At 44.7% G+C, this 15,884-nt stretch overlaps 1 protein-coding gene across 5 annotated transcripts in view; it reads left to right on the forward strand.

Annotated features, from left to right (window-relative positions):
* Positions 1–14,881, forward strand: part of DOT1L (DOT1 like histone lysine methyltransferase) — a 104,449-nt gene extending 89,568 nt beyond the window's left edge. For 3 of the 5 annotated variants that reach the window (XM_074939415.1, XM_074939416.1, XM_074939417.1), the window contains 3 exons: positions 579–1,553; positions 2,646–3,267; positions 6,705–14,879. In XM_074939415.1, the coding sequence (XP_074795516.1) occupies positions 579–1,553; positions 2,646–3,232 (1,562 nt within the window). In that variant the 3' untranslated portion in view covers positions 3,233–3,267; positions 6,705–14,879. Of the gene's footprint in view, positions 1–578; positions 1,554–2,645; positions 3,268–6,704 lie in introns of all 5 variants that reach the window. The other 2 variants (XM_074939418.1, XM_074939419.1) reach the window with 2 other exon arrangements.
* Positions 14,882–15,884: the final 1,003 nt, after the last annotated feature.

The raw sequence follows: 15,884 nt of genomic DNA on the forward strand, positions 1-15,884 counted from the left end.
TTGGGGAATGTTAACCATCGAATGCATTGTGATGCCTGCTGCCCTGTAGTTTTTAGACTGTCAATTGATAAGCAGGCTTCCTGGGAGAGAACTTGTGGCATATAGCAGACATGCCTTTCAAAGCAGAGGTCTGTGCTAATACAGATCCTTAAGGGGATTGCCTTAATCACATTACAAACTTTGGGGCCACCTCTTTGTAGTTGGTTGCTTCAAAATCCCTTTTAAATTTATGGGCACAGGTTGTAGTCCTGACTCTTCACACCTGGGATAAAACTATGGGTGGAATAAAGCATTTTAGAGGGTTTTACTTTTTTCCTAGACAAGGATGCCTGGCCAATTTTTGGCTAGGTGTGTGTCTGATTGAAGGCTGATGTAATCTGCTCTTCCAATAGCCTAATCAGTCCTTTGAGATGCATTTAACTAGGGTCATAAAGGGATTAATAGCTGCTATGAACTTTCTCCCTGTGTGTTCAGAAAGGAGAATCAACTATTAAAATGAGTAAATTGTTGGACAGATTGTGCTTACTGAAGATTAAATGAATTGTTCATTGATGCATGCAACCCTTCTTCCAAACTAGGTGGCAGTTTAGCTGGGAGGAGACAAGCACAAACCAGTGAGAACATGAATAGCAGTAAATGGAAGTCTACCTTTTCACCAATTTCTGACATCAACCTGACCAAAACTACAGATAGCCCATTGCAGGCTGTTTCATCTCTGAGCCAGAATTCCCTGTTTGCCTTTAGGCCGTCCTCTGAGGATGGCATGGCCATCGATGCCAAACTTGCAGCACACACAAGGAAAAACATCACCATGTCCTCCTCTGGGACGGACGGACTCAGCCCCAATACAAACTCCGTTAATGGATCCATGTATAACGGTGGACTGACCACAGACATCGGTTTACACAGCTTTATTGATGGTGCTTCTCTTCCTCATAAGACTTCAGATGTGACGACCCTCAACTCCTCTCTGGGTTTTCAGTCACAGAGGAGCAAAGATGTGGGGATTATGGAGACAAACCCCTTTTTGAACAAGAGGCAGCTTGAAGGCCTAGGCAGCATGAAAGGAGAAGACTTAAACCGGTCAGGAGTCAAAAGTAAAGAGATCAGTGAATTAACCATTCGTCCAGGGGCTTCTTCTGAAAAAGGTTCCTTGCAGCACAATGGCAAGGTCGGCAAAGGACGGGACCGTGATGTGGAGTTTAAAAATGGCCACAACCTTTTCATTTCTGCTGCTGCTGTATCTTCTGGTGGCCTTCTTAATGGCAAAAGCCTTTCCACTGGTGTCTCATCTGCAGGCAACCCAGCACCTTCTGTTCAGACGCACCATCCTTTCTTAAACACATTGACCACTGCATCGCAGTTCCCCCTGGGCCCCATGGCTTTGCAGGCAAACCTCAACTCGGTCACAAACTCCTCAGTATTGCAGTCCTTATTTAATTCAATGCCAGCTGCTGCCAGTCTGGTCCACGTGTCATCAGCTGCAACCAGACTGACTAACTCTCATGCTATGGGGAACTTCTCTCCTGGGGTTACAGGTGGAACAGTTGGAGGTAGGCAGAACTTTGTTTCTCTGGTATAAGGGCAAGGCTAGAGGAAAGTGTGGCTGTTTCTCTCTCCAGGTACAAAACCATTTCACTTCTGCAGGAGGTGGAGCAGCTCTACCTTGGATTGACTCTGTCCTGCATCTCTCACGACTGATAGAATAATCAGCTTTCTTTCTGCTAGATGAACATAGAACTAAGATTAAAGGAAATGGGAATGCACCTAGATGTTCTGATTTCATAACACGCGGTTGCGTCAGTTGTCACTATGCTGGAACTAGTTTAGGTGTCCCTGCAGGTCTAAAGGTTTAACGTGCCGTGCTGCCCTCTCTGAATAGTTAAGGATATCTGACTTGTCAGCTTCAGTGAAGGTTGAGATTAGGACATAAGATTCTTTCTCCCTCTTCCTTGTTCGTGCTGCATATCTGTATCCTTTTCAGATGAGATGCTGATGGGATTTGTGTAGGATTCTGCTGGCTCTTGAACTGAGACTGATAAGACTGTGTTTCTGGGCCAGGAATGGCAAATGCCATGTGGACCTCTAGCATTCTGTGCTGCTGTTCTCATGAGACAAACTAGTGGAAGCAGATAGGAAAGAATCTTCCTTTAACCCTGTAGTCTTGGCAGGTTAAGACAGGTCCTGCCCATAATCATTCATGCACCATGTTGGGAAATCCTAACTCTCACCTCTTAGCGTTTTAGATTTGCTGGACATACACTCTCTGCCTTTGCAGCCTTGTAAGTGGGTAAGCAGGAGGGAACAGCAGTCATTTGAGTCTTCAGGTAAAGAACTCTAGTGACTGGATAATCTCATCAAAAGCTTACCCATGTGGCGTAGAATCAAAAGGTCTGCTTTCTCTTGGGTCTGGCCATTGTTCCCCATGGCATTTACAGGCTGGCAGTAGGAAGGTAAGTGACTCTCTTGTACTTCCTGGCCTGCACCATTATCTCTCATTGCTTGCTGCTATTTCATGCTGCATATTTTGTATGGGGCTGTAACTGCTATAATTTTGCTTTTTTGGCTTTTTGTTGGTTTCTCTTGTCACTTGTGACTGTACAAAGCCCATCTGCTGAAGCTGAGTTTCTTTCTCCTGTTTGCAGGTATTTTTAACCATGCGGTGCCTTCTGCCTCCTCTTCTCATCAGTTTGGAGCCAGTTTCAGCAGCAGTGCTGTTTCTAGCAGCACAATGCTAAGCTTAAACCCTCTGCAGGCTGTTGCCAGCACGTCATCCTTCCAGTCCCCCTCCTCTAGCTTAGTAACATCCAGTGAGAACAGAGCTGCCCAACACCTGAACAGAGCGCCAGTGCAATCTGTTTTTCATACCCCTACTCCACCCCCTCCTAATGTTTCATTACCCCCTCCTCCTCCATTACTCGCTTCTAACTCTGAGCCTGCGCTCCTGCAGAACTTGCCGTCCATCCCAGCTAATGATGCTTTTTTACCATCCTCTTCTGCTGCTTCTGTCCAATCTGCTAATGCTTCTTTGTCTATTAAGCTAGCTTCCCTTCAGCACAAAACTTCCCGTCCCTCCTTTACAGTCCATCACCCACCTCTGCCCCGTTTGGCGCTGGCACAGACCGCGCCCATGATCCCGCAGTCCAACGCAACTGGCACGTCCGCTATGTGGGTTACACTTGGCATGCAGTCTCCTTATGCTTCGCACCTTTCTGGGGTTAAGCCACGATAAAGAGCTTGCTTAGCTAACAGTTCTTATTTTGTAAGGTAAGGCTAGAGAAAACAGGAGGTTTGTACAAGATACTAAATGACCTTCCTTTCCTTTTCAGCCATCAGCCCATAACTGAGCTTGGAAGCGGGGTGGGGACAGGTTCTTTGACTTAGAGATCCCAATAAAATTTGGAGAGCAGGTAATCTCCAGGCCTCAGTTTTGGGAGTCAGGACTTCTCGACACACTGAGTGCCCTTGCTGTAACTCGCCTGGTATCCAGGAACGTTGTGTTCAGGCCCAGGGAGCTGCAATGACCGATTTACGTTATTTGAAGCAACGTTTCCTGCAGTACCATGGCTTGAATACTTTAGAATATGTGCCGCTTTGAGAGCATGAGAAAAATTAGGAAGAGAAGCTGATTGTTCATCTTTTCCAAGCATCTGACTTGATCTACAGCCCTTCAGGGGTTTGCTGCCCACTCTGCGTTTTGCAGGGTTATCTCCCTCACAACAGGGTGTGCTCCCGTGCAGGTCGGCATGTCATTACCTTGCATGCTGCTGCTGCTTTGACAGTAGGTGGCAGCGTGGTGACGGTTTTGTGGCATCATACCAAATTTGCCCTATATGGCTAACAAAGGAGAACTCTAGGCCATAGGCTACAACCCTTTTTTCCCCCCCCCCCTTGGAAACAACTGAATAAGGATGATCTAGTGGAGGGTTGCAGATACTGTGAGCCTAAGCAGAGAGCTGTGGAAAGTGGAGTTACAAAAGCAGCCTGGTGACTCATGTCTGCCTCATAGTGGCAACCTGATCTAATAATTCTCTGTATAATCTGCCTGTGATTATCATTTGAATTAGATAAGAATAAAGCGGGAAGTCTGCTTCCTGTCCCTGATAGGTAAACCACTAACAGATTGCATCAGCCATTGGGCTGTTGCCTGCCTTGGCAGTCTTGGGCTTGCTAGATTGACTATGCTAGGTTAGTTAGTGGAATACCCTATGCTAAAATCTAGCCCAAGCTAAGTAAGGAATGAGGCTGTGGAAGAGAGAGAAACTCTGGAAGGTGTATGCACGCATGCATGTCAGTAAAGCAAGTGTCAAAGAATCTTTCAGAGCAGCTGCAGAATGATATGCACGACCAGAAAGTCTCATATTGTCCTTATGAAAACCTTTGCTTTTATAATGCAGTTCAGGATTGCCTAGTTAAGCCCTCCTGCAGGTCCTTGATGCTGCTGCTATCCTCTGATACAGAAGTACATCCAGTAGAGCAGAGGTGGGCAAACTACAGCCCACGAGCCACATCCGGCCCGCGGGACCGTCCTGCCCGGCCCTTGAGTTCCCGGCCGGGAATGCTGTCCCCCCTCTCCCGCAGCGATGCTGCCCCGCAGGCAATGCGGCTTGTGCCTGCCTACCTGCCAGGCTTTCCAATAAGCCTGTCCTGCCACTCTGAGCGGCGTGGTAGTGGGGCGGGTGGAGTTGGATAAGGGGCAGGGGGCGGTTGGATGGGGTGGAGGTTGGGGGGCGGTCAGGAGACAGGGAGCGGGGGGGGCTGGATAGTGGGTGGGGTCCTGGGGGGGGGGATAGTTAGGGAGGGGGGCGGTCAGGGGACAAGGAGTGGGGTGGTGGTTGGATGGGTCAGAAGTCCCGGCGGGCCTGTTGGGGCGGGGGTGTGGAAAGGGGTCGGGGCAGTCAGGGGATAGGGAGTGGGGGGGTTGGATAGGGGGTGGGGTCCTGGGGAGGCAGTTTGGGGCGGGGGGTCCCGGGAGGGGGCGGTCAGGGGACAAGGAGCAGGGGGGGTTGGGTGGGTCAGGGGTTCTGAGGGGGGCAGTCAGGGGGCGGGAAGTGGGAGGAGGCAGATAGGGGGGCAGGGGCCAGGCTGTTTGGGGAGGCACAGCCTTCCCTACCTGGCCCTCCATGCCATTTCGCAACCCTGATGTGGCCCTCGGGCCAAAAAGTTTGCCCATCTCTGCAGTAGAGGGTAACACCCTTTGCCTTTTGTGGCATTTGACTAAATTACAGTACACCTGAGATTCTTATCAAACACTTTGCATGTAGATAGTGTGTTCACCGTCATATTGTTCTCCAAATGTGATCAAATCCTCACAACACCCTTGTGATATAGGTAAGTTACCGCCAGATTTGCTGATGGGGGAAGCTGAAGCAGGGAGGTCAAGTAACTTGCCTAGAGCTGCAGCAGCAGTTGGAGTCAGCGGAAGATGTAAACAGTCCTGAATTATAAAGTGGAATAGGGTGGTGGCTGGAAAATAGGCTTGAGGAAACGGGGGGTGGGGGCTATGGATGGAAAATTGAATTTGGAGAGGAGGGGTGTGAATAGAATGGGAAGGATTTTTTATGAATATTTTTTCATTAGAAAATGCCAGTTTATCAAAATTGAAACTTTTTGCAGACAGGCATTGGTTTAGACAAAGCTGTTCTCTGGAAGGTGTCTCAGGTTGCAGGGGAAGAGACCCACTCGTCAGAATAATCAGCTAGACAGGGCACTCGCCTAGGATCTGGGAGATCTGGGTTCAGGCAGGGTCTTGAACCTGTCTCCCCCATCCCAGGTAACTGTCCTATCCACAGGGTCACTGGGTGCAGGGAGCTCTCTCTGTTTTGGGGGGAAAGCTTTCAAAAGGTCTTAGTTTCGTCCTGCTGCAGAACAAAACCAAAGGGCAGAACCTCAGCAGTTTTCATTGACGGGAATTCTTGTATTCGGGCCCGTCTAGATGTGACTGTGGTTACGTTTTTGGGGTCTTTTGTTTATAGCTGCATGATGTGGGTATGAGCACTGTGAAAATACCTTATTTTTATTAAGTAAACCACACCTGAAATTAGGACTCCTTGGTGCACTGTACAAATTCATTAGATAGTTCCTGCCCCAAAGTGCTTCCAATCTAAATGACAAGACATTACCGGGGGGAAGAGGCAGCACCAGAGATTTATAAACACAGAAGCTAGATGTAGAGCAAAGGCCTAGGAACTGTGGCCCTGTATTTGACACATGGCGGTGCCTAGGCCAGCAGATGAAGAGGTCAACGCAGACAAATATCTAAGCCCCCACTTCAGCATGGTACTTAAGCATAGTCCTGATCCAAAGTCCATCACTGAAGCCAATGGAAAGGCTGCAATTGACTTCCAATGGGCTTTGGATCAGGCTCCATATGCCTGATTTAAACACATGAATAATCCCAATATCTTCAATAGGACTACTTGTGTGTTTACCTTTTTGAACTGGAGCCTAAATCTAGGAACAAGGGATCAAATTTCATGATTGCACAGCCCAAGAAGGGTTGAGGTGTGATGGAAGAGACCTGTTGAGTTGTCATCTATCTCTGATTTTGACTGATATCAACACATGGATTGTTCTTCTTTCTGTCCCTGTTGATCCTGGCTAACAGAAGGTCTAAGAACTATATAGTAAATGACATTTCTGGCACACACTTGATTTGATGCATCTAATTTAGATGGGTCTCTTCCTCTCCTCCTGTCCCACAGGTAACTAGGATTTCTACCTCAACCCAATGTGACCTATGCAAGGACAACGTGGACCAACTTCACTCAGCTTCCACTGAAAGGTGCTCGCCTGGCCTGGCAGGGGTTTCTACTCTCTTACTACTGGACAAAGTAAACAAACAAACAAAAGACCTAAATAACAGAGAAAATATTCTACTGTGAATCGGAGTTGAAAAATAACTGCAAAGGAAAATGCTTAAAAAAAGCTCCAGTTTGTATTGTCGATAGTTTAGATAAAGTATTTATCTTTTTTTAAAAATGAAAACAATTTTGGCTTATTTTATTCCATCTAAAGTCATAAAAAACCATAACTCATTGAAACCATTCTCTGAATAATAAAGGACTGGCACACCAGCAGAGATGTAAAGAGCCTCCTCTCGGTGCTATTTCATCCGTCAGAACTGTGCCTCTCTAGTTCAAATCCTTGGTGCTGAATTTGAGGGTTGACCAATGCCAAACCCAGTTCTCAGAAAGGTCTGCTTTTATTTATTCAACTCACTCTGTTCATATACCAAAGTCCATTGGTTTACAGCAAAGCAGGAGCTACAGAGAATGGCAGTCTTTGGTTTTGGGTGGTGGTTGTTTTTATTTTTAACAGAGCTTATGGCTCAGTTATCAGGCATTTAATATTGTTTATTACAAACAAGAATGCAATACTCCCCTCTGGAATGGCAGCTAGATTACTTGATCTGACCCGTGCAAACTCAGCTGGTTCAGACACTTTGAACAGAAGAAGCATAACTTAAGTCTAGTCCTGTTAGACTACTTCACTGGGCCCATTAAAGCCTCTGGTGGCGCTCAAGTCACTGTGAATTTCAGTAGCTAGACTGTTAACTTGTTTTGGGGTGTCATTTGGCATATGAACAGGGTGCATAATCACTGGTGTTGGTCAGGCCCTTTTTAACAATATCGGGAAGATTGAAAACCGAGCTTCTATGCTGGGGCAGATAGCAGCAGATTTGCTCAGCTTGTTGTTTTTGTTGAAGTACAATGTATTTTGTTAGTAAGGTTTTGATACTTGATTCCGAAATGGCTCAGCCTTGTACATTTTACTGACTTCTAAGTGCATTCGCTTTTGTATTTCTTTGCTTTGAATAGGTTTAAATGGTAGTTCACAAAAACACCACAATCTAGCTTAACTTGCTGCCACACTATCAAACTGGTGCATTTTGAATTGTATTGTGACTTGGTGTTCTGTGTACAGAAAAGTGTCGCTCCGAGCAGTGACCGTATTTTATAGACGTGATGAAAATTTATAAATTTCATAAACTTTATTCAGTTTATTTTTTAGGTTATGTGATGCACAGTAAACTTGTAAAAAGTTTTTTATTTATTCAAGTGCACAAAACGGGGAGGAGGATCCATTAGTTCATAAACATCAGTCTGCAGCATAGACTGGACCAAGCGCCAATAAAGGAAATCACAGTAACAGAAGGGGAATCACTACAGCAAAGTGACTTGATTCAGAACACACCGGTGCTAAAGTGAACCCCTGCTGGCCTAAGTTCTGTGTGGGGAGATACGGTCGTATTGCATCAAAGGCACTTGGTAGCCTCCAGCAAGCAGCCATTCACTATAGAGTTGATCTCTCCCTTACCAACTCCCTATTGTGGTTTCCCTTTGTCACAAACTGCTGGGCTTCGTGAATCAGCTGCCTAATTGCACTTGGAGCAGGCCAAATATGTCTTCGCACTCTCCTGTGCTGTGCTTCCGTGGCTGGTTTGGTCGGTATCGCTGTGAGTACTGTGCTGGTTCTGTGTGTCCAGAGGAGCTGATGGAAGTGTTCTCCTACTTTCCTATTCTCACCAGCTCCCTCCTTTCCCCACAGGAGTGAATTTGTCCTGGAAATTTGCAGTACCCTGACTGACAATGCCCACCTTCAAGGTATTTCAAATTGGCTGCTTCCCTCTAGACCACATAGCGGGCAATGGCATAGAAATTAACAAGCTCGGTTACCCCCTCCACTCCTAAGTGTCTGAGCCTCTCCAAAAGGTGCCATGTGTGCAGAAGCTATTAATGTAATGTTGCTTTATTATTGATCGCTAAAGGGACTGATCCTTATCCCTAATCTCCAGGAATATTTTTAATCATTTTCTGGTTTGTGCATGGGAGAGGAGAGGGAGGAGGTGATGCATCCAGCTGGATTCCTAGCAGCAGGGAGAGAACCTAGAAAAGAAAGTAATGCTCGGGGAGTGGCAGCTGAGAAACATCCAGTAGCTTCTAGTGGAAGCCATATACAGTTATGTCCTGGAATCCAGGAAAACATGTAACCCAGTTATTGTTCAGGTATGAATTGGGCAACGCCAGCCTGATCCAGATCTTTGGGTAACGGAAAGGTGCAGGGCCTTCTCAGCAGTCTTAATCTCAATTAAAGGCAACAAAATGCAAACTCAGTACCTTGGAGGATTTAAAAAAAAGGTAGGTAGTGAAATAGTGTGAACAACTGCTTAAGGGCCCGTAGCTTTACCCCGCTATGTGTCTCAGTTACATCCCTGATTTAAGAGATGGGTGGGAAATGCATGACATCACTTGAGTCAGTCTGCTTTCACCAGATAATGAATTCCCATCCTGGCCATGTGCAATGGGAGCAAGACCTGCGGCACTTCCTAGCCATTATCCTCTTAAAGCACATGGCCTCTTCAGCACTGTTGTTTTGCTAAAGGGTTTAATGAGAGCCTTTGTTGTATTGTGAGTTTCAAACATGCTTCTGAGGGCAGTTGGCCCTGCAGGGATTCCAGAGCTTCTCTGCCTTTGTTAGCTTCTTCCTTTAAATTTGACTGTTGCAGCCTTCTGTGTTCTGTGCACCTTGCTTGCTTGCGGATTTCGTCTTCCCAGTAATCTCAGCTGAAATGGACTTCTGGGTAAGTGTCAGGCAGGCTGATCCTGATTCAGGGCAGAGTAATGGGGCAGGCAAGGCTATGGAATTCTGTTGCTTCTCACCAAAAGGCCCCTTTTTCTCCTTGTTGCACCCTGGGAATCTCCACTTTTCCATGGAGAAATTGGGAAATAGATTTTTAAAGTTTTGGGGAGTCACATGATGCACTGGGGTCAGGCAAGAGACCTGGGTCTTACTCCCTGCTCTTTCAATAACTCACTGTAATCTTGGGCACATTGGTTAAGCATCTCCATATGTTTCCCCATCTGTAAAACCAGGAGGATACTTGCCTTGCTTTGAGATCTCTGGGTGAAAAGCCCCACGTAAGTGTGAAGCATTAGTAATAAAGATCTAATCTGCATGGCTGGAAATTTATGGATATTTGTGACCTTAGTAAGAAAGCTTAGTGCCAGAGCTGTGATACCTGTTCTCAGTAACCTGAGGTGGTACTTTATTTATTTAATATTATTTAAGCCAAAATGTGAAGTGCAAGAAAGGAATTCTTTCTGGTTTACACTTTCCTACGCTTGGCCCAGTCATTCTTCTACTGTCACAAATGTTCCTTCTCATTCACATTGGTGCTGCTGGCAGGGGGACTCATAATGAAGCTAAAATGCATTTTGTAGCATCTGCATTGCCAAAAAATTGAACTTCCTGAATGTTGTGTTGAGCTAAGCCTGTGTGGCCCTTTGTGAAACAGGTGGGGGGTAGATGTTTGCAGATGCAGAGACAAGTTGTTACACACCACCAAAAAAGGGAAGAGTGCATCTTCTCCAGTTGTCTGGTTTGCCTTTCCCAGCCCTCGGACAACATCTTGGAGTGTCAGAAAGTTAGGAGAGCTCCCAAGGCATTAATTTAAATTAGCTGTTTTTGGTGGATTAGTCATTCAGTAAGAATTCTGATATGGGACAGTGCTACCTATGGCTGAGGAATCCAGAAAACAGGCCACTTTCCCTTGTGTACATGAGGGCTGCATTGGAATGGAACTGGAGACCTGGCTGTTGTTGACATGGTTGACCTCTCTCAAATCAGTTTCTGCCTGTATTTCCTCATCTGTAAAATGGGGATAATGGCACTTGGCTGCTTTTTGTAAAGTGCATTGATCTTCCTGGGAAGGATCATAAATACTAGATATTAAATCTTGTCACTCATTTAAGTGCAGGTTGCAGGAGTGATGGTTTCCCCAAGTACTTGGGGAAACTACCGGGCAGCAAATTGTGGGGGAAGGGGAGGAGAAAGTGGGTTTGTTCCTAAATGTGCTGAGTCATTTGCTCCTCTCAAGTGGAGTTGGTTACAGGTTTGTATGGAGGATTCCATAGCCTTCCATTTAAAAAAAAAAAAAACCCTGAGACAGATACATGCAGCTCTCTTTAAAGCTTCCCATATGTATGAACATCGGAGATGATCCATTGAGGGTGCCCTCTCTCCTTGAGAGAGGTGTTATTGTTAGCAGTGCCACTCCCCTGCTTGTTTCCTCCCAATTTGTTTATAATCTAGACTGTCAGGTGAACCAGGAATTAAAGGCAACCATTTTAGAATTGCATATTAAAAGAATTCAAACTTAGGTGAACTATTGTGGTAGCACTTAGGGCCGCTGGTCGTAGATCAGGTCCCCTTGTACTAGGTGCTGTAAGAGAGAGAGCTCCTGTCCCAAAGCACAATCTACGTATGAGATGGCAGGTAGCACAAGAAGACAATGAGACTTTCTAGTTGTTTCAGTTATTCTTGCTCCCTTTACTGTGGGGATAAATATCTGTTAGAACACAACTTGCATTCACCCCATTGATAATTGGCTTTGTGAACAGTTTCAGTAGCGAGGCCAAGAATTGGAGTGGGCTATGTAGGCTGAATTCCCCTCTGTATAACAGTTGTGCAGGTAGGTACGTTGACTGGGGGTGGGGAGAATCTTGTCCAATGACTGCTTTTGCTGTCACTCGAGTTGTGCTTTCTGTTTGCTGCTTGCTTCTGAAGTGATTGTGCCTATCGCTGGCCTGTGGATAGACAAGAGCTTTAAAGCTCCAGTCCATGCCATCCTGTCGCACTTTCCCACCCCCAAAATCACACGGCTTTGGTTTTAAATTGGTGCAGTTATTAAGGTGCCAGAGCCTGTTTTAATATACTCATGTTAGCTGCATAGCAGTGAGTGTCCCTGAACTCACTGATTTGGGTACTGGAGAAAGTCATCTGAACCAGCAGATTTCAGGCCCTGTTGTTAGAGGAGTGAAAACCAGCATTTACGTTGCATCTTTCATCTACAGATTCCAAAGTTCAAGCAGTTGCTTCAAATTTGCTTGACAGATGTGGCTGTTTTTAGGCTAAGCTGCATCTTGGGCCATGCACACCTTTAGCTGGGTGTAGCTTGCAGCGGCCCACGTGCCTTATCCCACCTTTCTCTTGGCTGTGAAAGTTTGTGCCTACATCTAGGATGAAGTAATTTTTGCTTCTGGGGAAAATGGCATCTGTTTAAAAATGATCGAATGTCACATGCCTCAGAAGATTGGTTTTTAAGCACAGAAATGGAGCTAAAAATGGATGGAGAGGCAGGGAAAAAGAACATCATTTACACCCAATCCTCCCTCCCTCATTCCCCTTTATACTGGAACTGATGAAATGATGACAAAAAAATGGAGGGTAGAAGGAGATGTAGCTGTAAAACTGTTTGCGAAATGGAGGCAAGTTTTATTCCTATCTTGGGTGTTTCAGTCCTTTATTGATAGCTGGGTTTATTTAAAGAAAGATCCTTGTAGAGGAAATCTGTAATCCCTCCCTTCCTCACCTTCCCTTTCTGGAGAAACTGACAATAGCTCTGGTTAAATAGGTGATAGGGTAGGTGGGAAGGTGACACACAGCCAACTGCTAGACTTTCACCTCTGGAGACCTGGGTTCAAATCCTGCTTGGATTGTGCATTAAAGTAGATTGGGTTTCAATGATGTTTGTTCCCAGCATCCTGCCATTTTGCTGAGAGTCCTAGGACCAGGATAGCTGGAGTGTGTCAAGGCAGGGAACTGCATTAACCACGCTGTGTCAGGGACAATTTGTAATGCCTGCCATATGCCGCGGTGTCTACTTAGGTCTTGCTAATGTGAATGCTCATTTGTGGGAACACAGTCGCTTCCAATTGTTTTCTTAAAGTCCAACATACGCTTCCCTTCTCTCAAAAGTTCATTCGTGGAGCCCAGTTCTTTGTGACATCTAGGGAGACTCGGACAATTTCCAAGGGTGTTTGTAAGATGAATTCAGGGTTCAATCCCTCTCTCTAGAGTCAGCCAAGCAAATTTTAAGATTGACTTCAATGAGAGCAGGATTGCTCCCTGTGGTGTAGCTGGAGGGATGGATGAGGTAACTTCAGCACAAAGTGTGTGTGGTGTTTTTCTGCTATGTCCTGGTCCTGCAAACACTGACTCCTCTACCAGGAGTATCTCACTGGTAGTAAATGCTATGCCCCCAAGGAAGTGTTGGCAGGATCAGACCCTTAAACTGCTCGTGTCTCATCACTCTTCCTATTTATATATAGATACAATACACACACACACACCAGTCTGCACAGCTGAAGGCTGCACCCCACCTTTCCCATGGTTGCTGGAATGGGGGAGGGAGATGTCAAGAACTGGGGCTTGCTGCAGTCTCCCATAAGCTGCTGTTTTAGGGACACATTTTCCCCTCACTGACTAGACTTCAGGCCTACAATAAAAGCCACCCTCCACCCATTCTGAAAATGGTGCTATTTTCCTCCCCAGGGACTATCAATACACTTGACAGTTTTCTTCACTGACCTGGAAGTAGCCTTATTCATTAGAGTCTAACCAGGATTGCTAAGTAACTTCAGTCACAGGTGCTGCTCCCTGAAGAGCTGTAATTAGTTTTCTAACTCTGTACTAGCTGTGAGGGCTCTTTTAGGAATTTATTGATCACACATAGTCAGTTTGCTGTCTGTATTGAAAGCAACCCTTTTGTATACCAGAGCTTGGAAGCATGAAAATTTTGACACCCTTTTTCTTTAGAGGGAGTTCTCCTAATTAATACTCATAGGTGGTTGCTGTTAATAATTCTGCTTCTCTTGTTTTGCCTGAGCCAAAAGCATTAAGAGCACTGGTAGCTCAGAACGATTATTGCTTTCTAATAAGAAATGGAAACTGTACAGTGGACTGTAAAACATTAATCTATTTAAATCACAGTTTGGGGAGAAATCAGTAAGTGTTTTTGTGAACTATCTCTGCAGCACTGAGGGAAATCACAGTAGATGAGGTTTTTTAAGTATAAATTTAGTCAGTATAAAAGTATCTGATTTTTTTGTGTTAATTCAAATTCCCTTCCCCCGGTCCCCTGAACAATTCCATAGATGACCTTTGTTTTTCACGAATGAGTTGGACTTACCTTTTTATTAAATTTTGTGCCATATTTTATTTATCCTTTTATGCATTATAAATATCTATCTATTTAGACTGAATATTGCAATACCAGATGCTGTTGTTGTGGAACTTCAGGGCATAAACCCAATACTAAAACGGAAAATATCCCTCCAGTATATTTAGTGCTTGTGACTGTCTAAAAGTCTCTTTTTAGTTTTCATGCTTTAATTTCAATATTAAAGATGAGCTAACCACTTCCTAAAGGTTTGAAGATGTTAAGCTGAAGTTCTCTCAAGTTTGACCCTGTGATTCTAAGGTACATCTGGTTGCTTTTCTGGTGCAGTGGAATTGTCCTTTGGAAAGGTGATATTTCTGGTGTTAATAAAGAGAAGGCAGAATGGACTAATCCAGCCTGCTTGGCTCCACCCTCCTGCCCCCCAATATAAATTCTTGAAGTGGTCAGTTTTAAATTAAAAACCAATTCTTTAGGTCTCTGTTCTTTTTAAGAAAGCATTTTAGGAGCGGGAGTCTGCCCTTGCTGGGTGGGACTGGACAGAGGAATGCAAATGAAGTTGCTGTTGCTCAGGAATTGATTAGTAAAACTTTTAACTACTAATAAAAATCCATTTTTCAATGGATTTAAAACAAAAAAAATACCCATTTTCTTGCTTAGAACATGTGATATGGGATGTTTCCTAGTGAATAGGAATTAGTTTATACATTTTAGCCTATGAAATTGAATTATTTAAAATTCAAACTTCCCCTAATTTATCTTTATTTGGTTTTTTTTATACTGGTATGTTGCCCTGTCATTCTTCCATAGAACTAGTGTGAATTCTTCTGGTGTGTATATATGTATGTAATATTATATATATATATATTATATATATATTTTCCACCCACCCTTCTAATTTCCACAATGCAAGAATTAGTTTTTTTCTCCCCTCCCTTCCACTTTAATTTCTTGTCTTTTACCTTGATTTGTAATTGAAACAATGCTTTGAAGTTTTGTCTTTATATTAAAATGTATGTATTTTAATACATTGTACTGTGGTGGTGCTTCAGTACTTTAGCAGACGGGTTTTTTGCTTTCTTTACATTTCAGATGAGGATTGCATTCTGTGTCCTCCACAGCATGAGTGCAGAGATCCCCTTCAATACTCTCCAGTTGCTGGAGCAGTGGACCTGCAAGGCTCCTGTATTCTTTCACTGTCACTGAGTGTAATTGGACAATTGACTTGACTCTAGCTGTAACAATAGAATATTCACTTTGAGCCTCCATTCCCCTATAAAGCACTGCATGATCTTCTGAGGAGCTAGCAACTGAAAATCACATTACAAAAAGCTTTCCCCTGACTCTTGCTAAGTGACTTGGTTGCTCAACTTAGTTTAGCTTTCCTTAAACTCTCCTGCCTGGAGCAGAAGTGATGGTTTAAAAACATTTGCTCAATTAGTATCTTGCAGTGGAGACAAAAGGCCTCACTATTCAAAGCATTCACATGCTCCACTGAATAGGGATGGATTTAAGGCTGGGCTTATGTGAGGAACTTACAGGGTCACAGCAACACACTGAGCAGGTGCTCCATGCTTGGACACACATTTTCTGGAGTCCTTCCTTTGCAAGGCTTCCCTACAGCGAGTCAGGCCCCAGTAGAGGAAAGCATGTCAGGAGAGACTTCAGTAGCCTTTGACCCGTAGAGGGGATAATATTGGCTGGCCCATTGGGCTTATTCGGTGCTCCTGCTATGGGATCTCTGCTGTTACAGTCCCACTAGGAATCTCCTACCTCACTGCCCTACTCCTGGCAGCTGCTGTTGATTTTCATCTACCATACCCATTTCAGCCCCACTGTTGCAGCCAACCATTCTGGCTCAGACATGGGTAACAAGGGTGATGCTTTCAGCTATATTAGTCTTTCTATTGACTCTACGACAGTT

The sequence above is a fragment of the Natator depressus genome, chromosome 25, assembly GCF_965152275.1.
Source record: "Natator depressus isolate rNatDep1 chromosome 25, rNatDep2.hap1, whole genome shotgun sequence".
Classification (NCBI taxonomy): domain Eukaryota; kingdom Metazoa; phylum Chordata; order Testudines; family Cheloniidae; genus Natator; species Natator depressus.